General features: G+C 40.8%; 1 protein-coding gene across 1 annotated transcript in view; it reads right to left on the bottom strand.

The window, feature by feature from the left end:
* Window positions 1-16112, bottom strand: part of SLC25A21 (solute carrier family 25 member 21) — a 397660-nt gene that overhangs the window by 122798 nt on the left and 258750 nt on the right. The window contains exon 4 of the mRNA XM_040333092.1: window positions 15646-15729. Coding sequence (XP_040189026.1) covers window positions 15646-15729 — 84 coding nt within the window. The remainder of the gene's footprint in view (window positions 1-15645; window positions 15730-16112) is intronic.

Consider the following 16112-nt stretch of genomic DNA (forward strand, 5'->3'; position numbering starts at 1 on the left):
GTGGTTTCAAAGTCAAAGAAAGATTACTGCCAGCCCTTCTGTTTTACCAATCCATACTACACAATCTAAATGTTTGTATAAAATTATACCTCCAAATACCTTACGTCAGATCGTTTCTTTTTGGTTACATGACCTCTGGCTGCTCGCCTCCCCCGAGAGGTGCTGGCAGTAATCTTTCTTTGACTTTACTGCCAGCTACTAATAGTGGCAGGAGGGGAGGGGCAGGGAAGAGAACATTCACACACAGGAGCTGACAGGCAGGGAGGAGAGAGGAGAGCAGCGGTATGACAGAGGCACATAAACTGACCATGGTATCATGGATCAGCAGCCATGATTACCATGGTAAGTTTACATAGGGGGACACAAGAACAGGCAGGATCAACTGGGTATTTTACAGTGTAGAAAGAGACAGATTAGACAGCACAAGCACTGTGCTGCTTAATCTGTTATAAGGGAACAGGATTTTTATTTTTTTAGGATACAACCTCTTTAATTGCCCTTTTGTTGGACTCAAATAAGAGATGAACATCCTGCACACTCACCCTATCTTTACTCTGTAACATAGCAGGACAAAAAAATGGCCAGATGAGAAAGCGGCCTCTACGAGGGGGCAACCTGACACAAGCTTGATGGTGAGATTGGCCTTGTTTGGGATTGAGGATATAGTTTGTGGGAAAATGCATGACGAGTGGACTTCCAGATTATAAACTCTGTCTAACAGAAATATGAAATAAAGTGTATTCTTTTAACCATTATTAATGTCTGAATGACACTGCACACAGAACAGTCCTGAAGAGAAAACACTAGTGGCACGTAAAGGGCATACTGATGGAAACTAAGAAAGGAAAATTTAACACCATCTGATCCCTGAGAGTATTTGCAAATGTCTAAAGGCCGGAGCCCAGGTTTCTAGGCTAATCCTCCGTACAAACATTTGCCCCAATAAACATTCAATCTGTTAATGCTTGCCATAAAGCTGTCAGCCCTTCATAAACAGACTGCCTTAAGTAGCTTAACTTTCCTGTGGCTGTCAGTGCAAACCGGACCCTAAAACTCCTGCAGCCAGCAGAAAAATCCTGGAGAGGTCTCTCCCTTCCAGAGACTGCTGACGCACACAGCTCCCCAGCTCTTCTGCGCTGCTGGTGTGTACTCCAGTTCTAGCCAAGTTCTACCATTTTGTGGTATTTTCCGCATGAAAAGGTGTTATACTCAATTTACAGAAGGAAATAAATACAGTAATTAAATGGGGGCAGTAACTAAGTAGTCATTAATGCATGCAGCAATTAAAGAATGTAAAGATATAATAGCTAATTGTGAGCAGTCTTAGATCAGTTCTACTCAACAGTAATGCATATAAACCTAAATATGGAAATGAATGTGTCTGATTTACTTAAAGTATAATTAAAGGAAAAACTTTTTTTTCATTTCAGGTAGGATGGAGGTAGATTAGAACATCTGTTGGGTTTTTATTGTTGTCTGTGCCCCCATTACAGAAATTTACCATATCCATTGGTCCTGTTTACCATCATCATTGAAAGTAAAAGAAAATCCAGAATTTTGGGTTGTCCCCAAAAAAGCAGTAGAGGGGGCATCTTTAAATGGAGACATAGATGGCAAATCTGATGAAAATAAAATCTGACAAGGGTTATACTTAGACCCCCATACACACTATTAGATTTTCTGAAGATTTTTGTCTTCAGTTTTACCAAAACCATACAATACAAGGTCAAACCTTTATTTGTACCACATGGTTTTGGTAAATCTGAAGACAAAAATCTGCAAAAATGTAATAGTGTGTATGGGGCCTTACTCTATCCTGACTTTTATTTGAAAATTATATTTGCCTGACTGCAAGACTTTTATATCAAAGACAAAGCATGAGCATGCAGTAAAATAAAAAAGTCACAGAAATGTAAACATTTCTTTTACCATATGATCTGGGCAACTAATGCCGCGTACACGATCGGAAATTCAGACAAGAAAAGTCCGATGTGAGCTTTTGGTCCGAAATTCCGACCGTGTATATGCTCCATCAGAATTTTGCTGTCTGAATTTCCACCAACAAAAGATTGAGAGCTGGTTCTCAAATGTTCCGACGGAAAAAATTACAATTGGAAAATCCGATCATCTGTAGCAATTCCGACACGCAAAATTCCGACACATGCTCAGAAACAATTTGACGCATGCTCGAAAGCATTGAACGTCATTTTCTTGGGTCATCGTAGTGTTGTACGCCACCGCGTTCTTGGCGGTCGAAAGTTCAGAGAACTTTTGTGTGACTGTGTGTATGCAAGCCAAGCTTGAGCGGAATTCCGTTGGAAAATTCTGAACGTGTGTACGTGGCATAAGAGTACTGAAACCTAAGCATCCACTAAAAAGCTAATGCAGCTAGAATCTTCAGAAGAAGACATCTGCAATGGCATCCTACAGGGAATCTGGAAAAAACTCCAGGCAACTTGCTGCTTCTCTGCTGCACTACGCATCCACTCGTCTTGAGAACCAAACTCTTCTCACACTACCTTGTGGTTATGGTATAGCAATAAGTTATGTTTGTTTTTACTATGCGAGTCCCATTAGTGAGATTTCTATTCATCTTATTTTCTGTAGACACAATAAGAAATGAGAGTAAGTTACTTTCAAAAGTAAGGTAAATCCTTGCTTAGAAAGTTGTCACTGGAACAAGTGTCCACATAGGATGATATACCCCCGTTTCCTATTATGATGATGGCTCAGAAGTTTCGATTGTCTGCTACTTTTAGTCCCAATAACAAAGAATAGACGGCGAAACATTAAAGAGACACTAAAGGTTCCCATTTTTTTCTTTAAAAAAAAAATTTGTTATACTTACCTCCTCTGTACAGTTGGTTTTGCACAGTATGGCACCGATCCTCCTCTTCTTTCGTCCTTCCGTGGCACTCCTGGCTCGTCCCCGCATCGAGTGACCCATCAGAGAAGCGCTCTTCTTCAGGGGCACCCATGCGCGTGCGCTCCCGTGTTCTGTGGTGTCCATAGACACAGACAGCAGGACTCTGAACCACTGCTATCAATCTATCCAATCAAGAGACGGCCAGAAAGGGTGTGCACATCTCCGATGTGAAAACGAATGGGCTCAGGTGAGTAAAACGGGAGGTTGAGGGGTTGGTGCACTATAATAGGTTTTTCAACCCCTTTAAGTGAATCACTCTGACAGAGACGCAAAAGGCAATAATGACATGTCAGGGGTTCTAGCATAAAAAAAAACTTGATCCTTCAATACCTGGGTTTCAATAGTCAAGCCATTATAGCCAGTGACTGTGAAGCAGGATGCAATATTGCACCCTCTGGCCAGACATGCTCAAGGGTTTTTCTACCTTCATTTTGGTGTATAGTGCCACCCTGGGCCAAGCTGATGCAACAAAATTAACCGGTGTTCTTTCCTCCCGGATCCTGCGTAATAGTCATGCAAGAAGCTAAACTGGTCGGAAAGCGTAGATTAGGGAGAAATGATCCCACCATGTTACTAGGGCATCTGTCCTAATCCCCTACGGATCCCTCATCCTGGAGACAAACCTGTCGAGCTTTGCATTGAACCTGGATGTTAGAAGAGCCACATCTGATGTGCCCCAACGCCGACAAAATGCATTGAACACCTCAGGGTGAAAAGACCACTCCCCCAGAATCAATCGCTAGTAACTGGGGAAGTCCTTCTGCCAATTCTCCACTCCTGGGAAATGTACTTCTGACAAGGCTGGAACATAATGAATGTCCAATTGGACTCTGATTTGAAGCTCCCGGGACGAACCACTCAAAGCTCCAGACTGTGTCTAAAGGTAAAGCCCTTTAGTGAGGAGACAACATCCCCTGCACTGAAAGGGACCCCAGAATGGCACCCCATCCTGTCAGACTGCCATTGGTACTCACTACCTTTCAGGCGAATGTAAAAAACAACTTCTCTGCTTCCAACCTGCGAGGAGCCATCAACCAGCTCAGCACCTGAATGGTACTGGGACTTTAGGACATTTGATAATTTAGCGACTGAACTATCCTGTTTCACTGTACCAGAATATTCCTCTGCAATGGTTTGAAATTGAGTGTATGGAACTGCTTCAAACGTGGCAATCATATTTCCAAGCTGTCTCATACAAAGACAAATCAAGGGAGACTCATGATTTCTGACCACTGACATCTGATTTCTCAAAGAAAAGCACTTGCCTGGAAGCAGAAACCCTTTGCCTGTATAGTGTCAAAATCAGGCCCAGATACTGCAATCTCTGTACCAGTTCTAATGCAGATTTCTGCACATTGAGGAAACAAGCCTAGACTCTTCAGTGTACCGACTGTGAGAGACATATTTTGCCTCAAACGAAGCACCAATTTTTCTCTAATGCCCAGCAAAGATTGGCACATGGCAATCAGCATACTTTAGGTCTACTGATGCAAGAAAGTCTCTATGCTGGAAGGCAGCCACCATTGAATGAACTAACTCCATAGCAAATGCATGAATTTTGAGAAACATATTCAGACCTATACTGGGATTATGGCTTAAGATATCAGCCATAACCCCAATACCGTTTTTTTTCTGCAGGCGACCGGCTTTCTCATGCAACTATTCCGAGTGGTTTATGAACCACTTGAACGGTTTCTGGAGCGGCAGCAAGGGACGTGGGGCCCCCCTGTCCCCCCCCGGCTGCTCGCCGGTGTTTCTCTGGCTATTATGCCGGTTCACCCTAGAAACAATCCAACAGTGAGGCCGGATGCTCCCATTAACACTCTTTGATCAACTCTAAGGCCTTGGAGGACTGGAGCGACATCATTACTTCACGTCTGGTCCAGGTTGGAAGAAAAAAATGTTTTTTTTTTTAAGAGAAAGATCAAAACGTTTTTTTTTGTATATATGTCTTTTGCTTTTAAAAGTAAAGAAAATATTTGGAGTCTTTTTGACCCCAGATCTCTCTATATAGAGGACCTGTCATGCTTATTTCTATTATAAGGGATGTTTACATTACTTGTAATAGGTATAAAATTGATACAAAAATTGATAAAAAATTACAATTAAACACTAGAGCAAGAGCAATTCTAGCACTAGACCTCCTCTGTAACTCTAAACAGGTAACATGTAAAGGCATGTAAAGCATCGCCTATGGAGCTTTTTAAGTACCGTAGTTTGTCACAATTCCACGAGTGTACACAATTTTAAAGCTTGACATGGTAGGTATCTATTTACTCGGTGTAACCTCATATTTCACAATATACAAGAAAAATATACAAGAAAATTGGTGTAACTGTTGTGTTTTTTTTTTTTTTTCATTCAAGTGTATTTTGCAAAACTGCTGCGCAAATACCATGTGCCATAAAAAATTGCAACGATCAGCATTTTATTCCCTATGGTCTCTGCTAAAAAAAAAAAAAAAAGAATAATGTTTGGGGGTTATAAGTAATTTTCTAGCAAACGGATTTAAACTTGTAAACAAAAAGTGCCAGAAAAAGCCTGGTCTTCAAGTGGTTAAGGTCCAAAATCAACTGTAGGTCGCCATTTGGCTTTGGGACAGTAAAGAGATTGGAAAAGAATCTGAGCAATACTCTCGGCCACAGGAACCTGACCCGATTACCCCCTTTACTAGAGGTTGATTGAGTGCCTGAAACAGTAGTGCTCTCTTTTACTTATCTGTAGACATGTTTTTTTTTTTCACAAGAAATCTGTAGACACGTTTGACTTCATGAATCGTGAATGAGGAAACCCCAACCTGTACCTGAGAGAGACTGTGGAGAAGACCCATATGTCTGCAAACACTCTCTGCCAAGCTTCCAAGTAAGCCAGCAGCTTCCACCCTACTCTTTAATTCCAGTTCCAGGGAAGCAACAGGAAGTAGGGGGAAACCTTTACAAATTGAGGGGAGTTCACCTCTCAGACAGTTGTCACTCTAACGGTAGTCCCAATTAGAAGACTTACCAATGCCTTTAGTCCAGATGACAATTTTCCATCACTCTTTGGCCCACTGACAATTGTCACCAAATAAAGATGGTGAATTAACCTAGTGGGGACAAAGGCAGCAATAAAACCTAAATAGGTTCTAATTCTTCCCGAAGGTTTTACAAAAAAAAAGAAAAGTTTTGACTATACACACACACACTTTAATTCACACCACTGCTCTCAGCAAGCGTTCAAGCAGGAAAGTCAGGCACATTCATGGGGTACACAATGGCCCTAATTGTTTTTGAAAAGTCAGTCTAAAGAAATAACCTGATAAGATCTCGGAAGTGCCAGCATACAGTGTATATAAACGTAATCCTTTTTGACAACCACTTGTCATATTTATTGTGACGGCATGCAGCAGCCCACAATTCTTTTACGCCCAGTAACCTAAGAAGGATGGATAAACCTGCACACTTTCATGTGTTCCTTTTGTCTCATGTCTTCTTTTAGTACCAGGATTCTAAAGATTGACATCATGAAAACTGAACAGTCTGAAGAAAATGTAAAGCTTACCTTGATTTACTTTTTGCTAGAGTTTTCCTATACCATATCCCTAATGAGCCATTTGGCTAAGAAATTGGATTAAGAAAAATACAGAAACTGGATAGAAACAGTGACTCAGTCAAATGCTTGCTGCACTGTGCACCCCATTAAATTAACAAGTATGCATAGACAAAACTTTCTTTTTGTTTTGAATAGAGCGGGGAAAGCGTTAAATCTCTGATGCCTCATACACACGATCGCTGACTTTTTACCATTGGGAAAACCAAGGGGAAAGCCGAGAACCTGCCCGGCAGCATTCCCCCCACCCCCCCTACACACGGCTGGTTTTCCTGGCAGGAAAACTGCCATGAGGGCTTTGGCTGGGAATCCCGGCCATGTGTATGCTCCACTGCAGGCTTTCTCCATACGGAAACGGCCGAGAAAAATACCGCCGGGAATCCGGCAGGAAAATAGAAAACATGCTCTCATTTTTCCTGCCGGGATTCCCGGCAATTTTCCTGTCGGGAAAACTGCCATGGAGCATACACACGGGCAGTTTTCCTGGCCAAAAGCTGTCCTGGCAGTTTTCCTTGCCTGGAAAACTGATTGTGTGTACGAGGCATAATACGTTTTTTCCCCCCCATCTTCTGGGCCCCATTGGAGGGGATTTGTCTTATTTTAATGTCCAGGAGACCCAATGGGAGACAAGTCTAAATATGACAAAAGTTGGGGGAATTCCGGTCTTAGAAAATCACCAAAAAACTTACCCTCACTCCTTGCTCTGGTGACAACTCTAAAATGTTGGATTTCCCCTTATTTCTGTCTCAACAGTGATAGTCATCAGGACAAACAAATGGGTGAATCTAGTCTAACCCTTCTCCATCTATCCATGGCTAAAAGCAAAGTTATACCTTTACATTAAAACACTTTAAAATAAAGTCATGGCTTTCCATATTTCTAGGTCCTTTCCTTTATAATGGTTTGCAATTGCTTGGAGCTATAATTGAAACACATCTAAAGTAGGTCACAAGTTCTAAGGCCCCTTTCACAATGGGGTGGGAGGTGCGGTGGCAGTAAAGCGCCACTATTTTTAGCGGCACTTTACCTTCGGAATTGCGGAGGTATTCGGCTGCTAGCGGTGTGGTTTTACTCCCTGCTAGCGGCCAAAAAAGGGTTAATACTGCCGGCAATGCGCCTCTTCACCGCTCCAAAGATGTGGCTAGCAGGACTTTTGGAGTGGTCCTGCTAGCGCACTGCTTTAGTATGAAAGCCCTCGGGGCTTTCACACTGGAGAAACAGCAGCCGCTGTTTCAGGTCAGTTTGCAGGTGCTTTTTTTAGCGCAATAGCGCCTGAAAACCACCCCGGTGTGAAAGGGGCCTTAAGCCGTGTACACACGATCGGATTTCTGATGGAATTAAATCTGATGGATTTTTTCGTCGGATATCCAATGAAGCTGACGTTCATTAGTCTTGCATACACACTATCAGACTAAATTCCGACTGTGCCAAAACGCAGTGACGTAAAACACTACGACGAGCCGAAAAACATTAAGTTCAATGTTTCCGAGCATGCGTCGATTTTTCTCCGATGGAGTTCCACACAGACGATCAGATTTTTCTATTGTTTTTTTATCCATAGGAAAAATTTAAAACATGTTCTATTTTTTAACACCGATGGAAAAACACTGTCTGTTTTCATCGGACAAACCAATCGCGTTTACACGGCTTAAGAGATTTTTGTGCAAAAAACTTTTTTTTTTTTTACTTGCATTATTCAACATGCTGTCAGATTTGCTGTTTATATATGACGAGAAAACAGATCTAACTTCATTGCTCTCCCCCCCCTATGAAGGGGAAGTTGCCCAATGCTCTTTGAATGACTGTGTGTAATTTGTTCAACTGACAGCTAGCTATGATTCAGTGTATTTAAACCCTGACAATGAACTTATCTTATTTGCTCACTTTTGGTCTGTTAAATATATCATTGGAAGTGTTTTCATAATGTTTGACATGTGCAAAAATATCTGCTGATCCTGCCAGAATTCTTGTGAACCAATAGCTTCCTGTGCTCTCTATAGAGGATTTATTTTAAATAGGAGGACTATTATATACAGCACTGGAGAGACACACATATATCAAACAAAAAACAAAACAAAACAAAAGTCATATCTCAAGAGATATACAGATATACATAAGATTACATACCCTGGCAGAACATTTTTCAGAGAATATGAATGATAACACAAAAACTTTTCTTTCACTCATAGTTAGTGTTTGGCTGAAGCCATTTATTATCAATCAACTGTGTTTACTCTTTTTACATCATAATGACAACATAAACTACCCAAGTGACCCTGATCAAAAGTTTACATACCTCAGTTCTTAATCCTGTGTATTGCCCCCTTTAACATCAATGACTGCTTGAAGTCTTTGTGGTATTTGTGGAAGAGGCTCTTTATCTTCTCACGTGGTAAAGCTGCCCATTCCTCTTGGAAAAAAAGCCTCCAGTTCCTGTAAATTCTTGGGCTGTCTTGCATGAACGGCACGTTTGAGATCTCCCCAGAGTGGCTCAATGATATTGAGGTCAGGAGACTGAGATGGCCACTCCAGAACCTTCACTTTATTCTGCTGTAGCCAATGACAAGCTGACTTGGCATTGTGTTTTGGATCATTGTCATGTTGGAATGTCCAATTACGTCCCATGTGCAGCTTCCTGGCTGATGAATGCAAATGTTCCTCCTGTATTTTTTGATAACATACTGCATTCACCTTGCCAACAATTTTGACCAAATTTCCTGTGCCTTTGTAGCTCACAAATCCCCAAAACATCATTGATCCACCTCCGTGTTTCACAGTAGGAATGGTGTACCTTTCATCATAGACCTTGTTGACTCCTCTTCAAATGTAGCATTGTTATATTGCACACTTGTATCAGTTGCACCTAGCTCGCAGAGAGCGATACAGAGGCTTGCACTGTGAAGGTTCCATACCCCATGAGGTGGTGTATATCCGGTGAGTGCGGGCTTTACAGGGGGACGGATTGCAGTGTCCACCCACTGGGATTAAAAGTGTCAAACTGCTGACAGAGCTTTCTTGCCGAGTATACTGAGCGTGTGTACGAGGCTTTCAGGTTTCTCAACGAGAAAACTGCCCAGAATCTAGACGAGAAAAATAGAGAACATGTTCTCCATTTTCTCTTCGTGAGATTCTCGGCAGTTTTCCTGACGAGAAACCCGAGAGTGTGTATACTTACCTGACACTGTGGAAACCTGCGGATGCTCGAAATGACTTAGACGCATGCACAGTACTTTCCTTGGCATAGGTAGGGTGCAGCAAGATGGCGGTGACAGCATCGAATGTGACGAGCGCATGCTCATCGTACGGGATGATGTCACCGCGTTCTTGCCTTTCAAGAGAACCGCGGTTCTTTTGAAAGGAGAGTCTGTACACTCAGGCGGCATGAGATTCTTGCCAAGAATCTTGTCAGGAAAAACAAGGGTTTTTTCCTGACGAGATTCTGGCCTGTGTGTACAGGGCTTTACTCAGATTAGGGGCTACATGTGGCAAGGCCTCCTTTAAATATGCCTATCTTGCAATATTTACAGCAGATTTACGGCATAAAAGTGTAATTTTATATATATTTTTTATTTATTTATATTTTAAAAAGTATAGGTACCTTTGCATGGAAGCCAATAGAATTAATAGATTCACCATTTGCATTCTAAATGTATATGCATAGATATGAGGTAATAACATATCTATCATAGCTTGGAACCGGGACTGAGGCTGTCATTAGTCTATTCCCTCCCACTCAATTGACTCTGAGACGGGGGCCATCTCTCCATACTGAATACGCTCAGCAGCCTCAGTGCCGGGATTTGGGCACCGCACACAGTAAGGAGCCATTTGGCAGCTTTTTTTTTAAATAACATTTTGAATAAACAGTATTATACTATTGCGGTCCTCTCTTTCATCCTATTTCCCATGGTATACTGTTGGAATACGGTCGCTTGATTGAGATTTCCTAGTCCTGCAAGGAGTATTACACTTTGTGTACACATGCTTGATTGACTTTTTTTTAATTAAAGGGTCAACTACTGTTGGTAAGGTGCCATCTATTACTTGATCACGTCGGGTGAATCTTTCTGGGTGAAGGTGGACATCTTACTTTTGATGACATACTTCCATCATACATACCACATGTATCCAATATTTATCACGGAGGATTGTGTTTTTTGTGATTGAACCACTGGAACTTTTGCACATTTTATTTGCATTTTTTTACTTTTGCAATTTTGGATTTTTGCAACTGCATTTATGCATGGACTATTTATTTTCTATACATGAACATTATATCACATTATTGATGTTTTACATTGTTATATGGTTATCCTTCTTAATGGTAGTTCACTTAGCGCCCCCTACCCTCTAAATTTCACTTGTACGGACTAATGTCAATGATATTGGATGATGTTATATAAGGTTACTTAACGTCCATTGTTTTACCCATGTATTTGTAAACTCTCAATAAAAACATGTTCAACCACTTCAATACCTGGCACTTATACACCATCCTGCTCAAGCCAATATTCAGCTTTCAGCGCTGTCGCAATTTGAATGACAATTGCGGAGTCATATTATACTGTACCCAAACATCATTATAATTTTGTTCCCATAAATAGATTCTTCTTTTGGTGGTATTTGACCAAATCTGTTTTGATTTTTTGCGCGAACATTTTGAAAAAAAAATTGTTTCTTTGTTTCTGTTAATTTTTTTGTAAATAAGTACGTTTTCTTCTTCAATGATGGGCACTGATAAGATGGCGACGATGGGCACCGATAAGGTGGCACTGATGAGGGTTCACTGGTATGCGGCACTGGTAGGCACTTATAGGCGGCACTGATGGGTACTTATGGGTGGCACTGATGTGTACTTATGGGTGGCATGGATGGGCACTGATGGTCACTGATAGGTGAGCACAGATGGACACTGATGAGTGTCACTGATGACACTGATGGATGGCATTGCTGGGCATCACTGAATTAATTTGTTTCATAATGGTGCCAATCAGTGCCTATTTGTGGGCACTGATTGGCACATATTTTGCATGAATTTGCATATGTGGATGGCCATGGGGGATGTACCTGGCCATCCACATGCTAGGGGCTTCCCTGGTGGTCCTGGCGGCTTCCCTGGTGGTACAGTGTGGGCATCCATGGGGGGGCTGTGCTGATAAACAATCGGCGCAGACCCCCCCTGTCAGTTGAGCCGCCGATCGGCTTTCCTCTACTCGCGTCTGTCATCCTGTTTACATCGTGATCAGCCATGATTGGACATGGCTGATCACGTGGTAAAGAGCCTCCGTCAGACTGACACACCGCATCCTGATTTTTTTAAAGAAAATTCATTTGGAATTCAATGCATGTATGGACTGCAGACACCATCTTTTAGGCCTTGTAAGCTACAATATATTACAAATTTGTTCTTGAGTTTAGTAAAAGTTTAAGCTGTAAGGTGAATAGAAGAAAGAAAAAACAATATATATATATATATAGCCATCACATCTAAGAATTGGTAAGCTGCAATACAATAAATGTTGCTTTTGGGTTTAATACCGATTCAATAGACATGTCTTTTCTTTTTTAACCTGACTAGGTAACTTTACAGTTCTGCCTCCATGTATACCAGGAAGGGATCGATCGTAGGAATGTACAGAAGCCCTGCTTACTCCTTTATCCGGGAAGATAGACTCAATTAGTGTGCTGGAAGGGGTGGGGGGTAAATTCCTTTTTCCCTTAATATGTCAGCTCCCCATTGACTTTGCTGTTGGTTATCCTTAGTTTGTTTTCAGCATCTGTAGACCTCAGTTACTTGACACCTTTCAATAGGTATCAGTTTGGATTGGCATAAAAAAAGCTTTTGTTGGTAGAGAATTAGTGTGTCATTATGTGCTAGAGATATATATCACTATTTGTTTGAGATGAAGCATGAAAGTATTTAGCACAGTCACCAATCTCTGTCCTCCCTCTAGTTAAAGAGGAATTACAGTATGCTCACATAATTTGTAATAAACACATCTTTGCCATTTTGAAGCTTCCCGACAATCACTTTGCAAATTATTTTATATATACTGTGATTCTATACTTGCCAAATATGCTGCAGAAATCTCCCTCCACTGAGTCTGGCTGCATCCATTTTAGCTGTGGGCAACTGAAGCTGATGCCGGTTCTCTTCCTGGATTCACATAGACACAGAGGCACACTTCCAGCTCTGCATCCCTGCAGCTCTCATTGGCCCTCTTATGATTCATCCCCCCTCCCTTCCTGGCAAACGCTCACTAGAGTGAGAGAGAACGGTGCAAATATGTCATAATCCTAGTCTTTTTACCAGGCAAGAAACAGGAAGTGGGCTGTATAAGGTATTTACTGGCATAAAAAAAAAAAATGTTTTACTATCCAAAGGTGTACACTGGTCTTTGCACAGAAGATAACGGACACGTGCCTTCCGCTTGCCGCGGGAGCGTGCCTACAGGTCCGTTGGACTCAAGGTCCACCGGCGACCCACCATCATGGCATACAGATGCAGAACGGGGATGTAAACAATGCGATTCCTGTTTTACCAGATGACATGTCAGAGATCTTCTGTTCCTAGTGATCAGAAACAGCTATCTCTATCATGTCTCTGGTAGTCCATCCCCCCTACAGTTAGAACACATCCAGGGAACACACTTAACCCCCTAATCGCTCCCTAGTGTTAACCCTTCCCTGCCAGTGTCATTTATACATTGATCAGTGCATTTTTATAGCACTGATCAATGTAATAATGTCACTAGTCCCCAAAAAGTGTCATTTGGGGTCAGTCCCGTTACAAATCGTAGATCGCCGCCATTAAAAGTAAAAACAATAAAAATAATTAAAAGTCCCTAAATCTATCCCATAGTTTGTAGACGCGATAACTTTTGTGCAAACCAATATACGCCTATTGGGATTTTTTTTTACCAAAAATATGTAGAAAAATATATATCAGCCTAAACTGATGAATACATTTTTTTTTTGGGGGGGGGGGGGGGGGGTATGTATAATAGCAGAAAGTAAAAGGGTGATCAAATATCACCAAAAGAACGATCTATTTGTGGGGAAAAAAAGGAAGGCAAATTTTGTTTGGGTACAACTTCGCACAACCGCACAATTGTCAGTTAAAGTGATGCAGTGCCATATCGCAAAAAATGGCCTGGTCATTAAGGGGTCAAATCCTTCCGGGCTGAAATGGTTAAAGTGCAAATCACTTTCCTAAAAGGCTTAAAACATTTTTTTATACATTCTGTATTCTATGTTCTTTACAAATATACTGTATACAGTATACATGCGTTTCAGTTTGATTTGTTAGCTGAGAAAGAGGCATTTTTTAATTTAAATGTTTACATTTACATTTGATGCTGCTTTAAAACTATTACATTTGTAACACTTTATAAATAATAAATGTTAATTTGTTTTGAAAACCTGTTTCATGAGACTATTCCTTTTTTTAAATACCATATTATTGTATTATTTTTATATAAAAACCTTCAAACATATATCAAATACATTTGGAAAATACGTTTTACGAACGTAAAAGACATTGAGTAAGTTACAAGTTATCATCACTTAAAACTAAGTAATAGGGCAGCACAGTGGTGTAGTGGTTAGCACTTCCGTCTAGCATAAAAATGGTTGCTGGTTCAAATTCTGACCACGACACTCCCTGTCTGCCATTTGTATGTTATATCCTGTGCCTGCATAGATTTCCTCCCACACTTCAAAGACATGCTGGTAGTGTAATTTGAACCTAGTATGTGTATGTATGAATGTGAGTTAGGGACATACAAGTACTTAAAATAAAAAAGTTCATGTATGTGTTCCTAACTTAAACTTTTCTATAAACTGGAAAAATTGAGTTGGCTTTACCTAAAACTATAGTCTATAAACTGGAAAAATATAGTTCCAGACAAGTTAAGGTATGTATTCCTAACTTAAAACACTATGGCCTATAAATTGAAAAAGATTTAGTTGGCATTACTTAAATGTTTAACATTACATTCAGCCGAGTTGTCATAATGACAATCGGCTGTTTTTTTTTATTTTATCTCTGTACATACCGTATTTTCACCGCCGCTTCCGGGTATGTCTTCTGCGGGACTGGGCGTTCCTAATTGATTGACAGGCTTCCGACCGTCGCATACAGCGCGTCACAAGTTGCCGAAAGAAGCTGAACTGCAAAACGCCTCTATACGGCGCCTGCGCACCGACGTTTGGCTTCTTTTGGCAACTCGCGACGCACAGTATGCGACGGTCGGAAGCCTGTCAATCAATAAGGAACGCCCAGTCCCGCAGAAGACATACCCGGAAGCGGCAGTGAAAATACGGTATGTACGGGGATAAAATAAAAAAAAACAGCCGATTGTCATTGTGACAACTCGGCTGAATGTAATGTTGAAATTTTTTTTTTTGGGGTGAACCCCCGCTTTAAATCAACTAAGTTGAAAACATGAAAAGTCTAATGAGTCAGACAAAAATACGTTTAGTGGACGGTACTTAAAAAGCTGATGCAAATAGTTGCCTCAATTTTTTTGAGTAGACCCAGCACACATTTTTTTTTACAGTGTGTGATACTTTTCTAATTTTATTAACATTTCATGTCTCTGGAGACCGTTTCAGAAGATCCACTTGTTTCATGCAATACTTCTACGACTAGAACAGGGGAGTAAATGTTTCAAAAGCTTGTTTGGAGAACTTAGTTGTAATTGCAAATAATAAAACTATGAGAAACAGTATTAACTGTGTTGTTGACTTGTCACTTGGCTGCAAAAAAAAATGTAACTGCCAATTCTCTATATTCTTCTGGGAGTGTCGGATGCCTGTGGTCCTCACCACATGCAGTGGCTCCATCTTTGGACCCCTTATGTCACTACTAAGTTCTCTAGTGATATATGGGTTAAAGGAAGAAATCACAGTATTTAGTGGGGCAACACTCCTGGAGGATGGAAACTGCAGCGATGGAAAGGAGCAAAAGTAAGAGACAGAAGCCACTGGAGAGCTTAGAATAGCTTTAAATAAAACAAAACTACAATCACCTTTTGCACTGTTTGGTGTCAAAGAGAGAAAGAAAGAGAGCAGGGTGGATTAGCATTCCGTACATACAATACTTTGTGGCACATGTCTCACATACATACCCTTCACTACGATAGATCCGTTTGAAGCAGTCTCCTAGACTCTTATAACTGGAAGGATCAGACTTGTTTCTTTGGATCTGAAATCTAAACATAAACAAAAGACATTGTTAAGAGGCATTGCCAACATGTTACATACATCTCTACAACACATGCACATTACTCCATGTTTTATCCCTTTAAAGCGGAATGAGTCAGTATTAATTATGTTTAGTCCTTATGCTACTAGCCTTAGTAAATAGATTGGAAGATATGTTATACTTATGTGTTTCGACCAATTTTTTTTCTATTTATTCAGTTCCTTCCTGGTTTCTGGCCTAGGTTAAATGATATTATAGATCTGATAAGGCTGCCTAGGCATTTTTTTAATTTTCTCTGGAGGAGGGAAACATGGGCTTTCTCAGCTAAGCAAATCCTCCTGCCTGTATGCTCAAGGGCAGATGGATTTTGGAAAGTAAATGCTAAATTAA

This window comes from Rana temporaria, chromosome 13 (genome assembly GCF_905171775.1).
Source record: "Rana temporaria chromosome 13, aRanTem1.1, whole genome shotgun sequence".
Taxonomy (NCBI): Eukaryota; Metazoa; Chordata; class Amphibia; order Anura; family Ranidae; genus Rana; species Rana temporaria.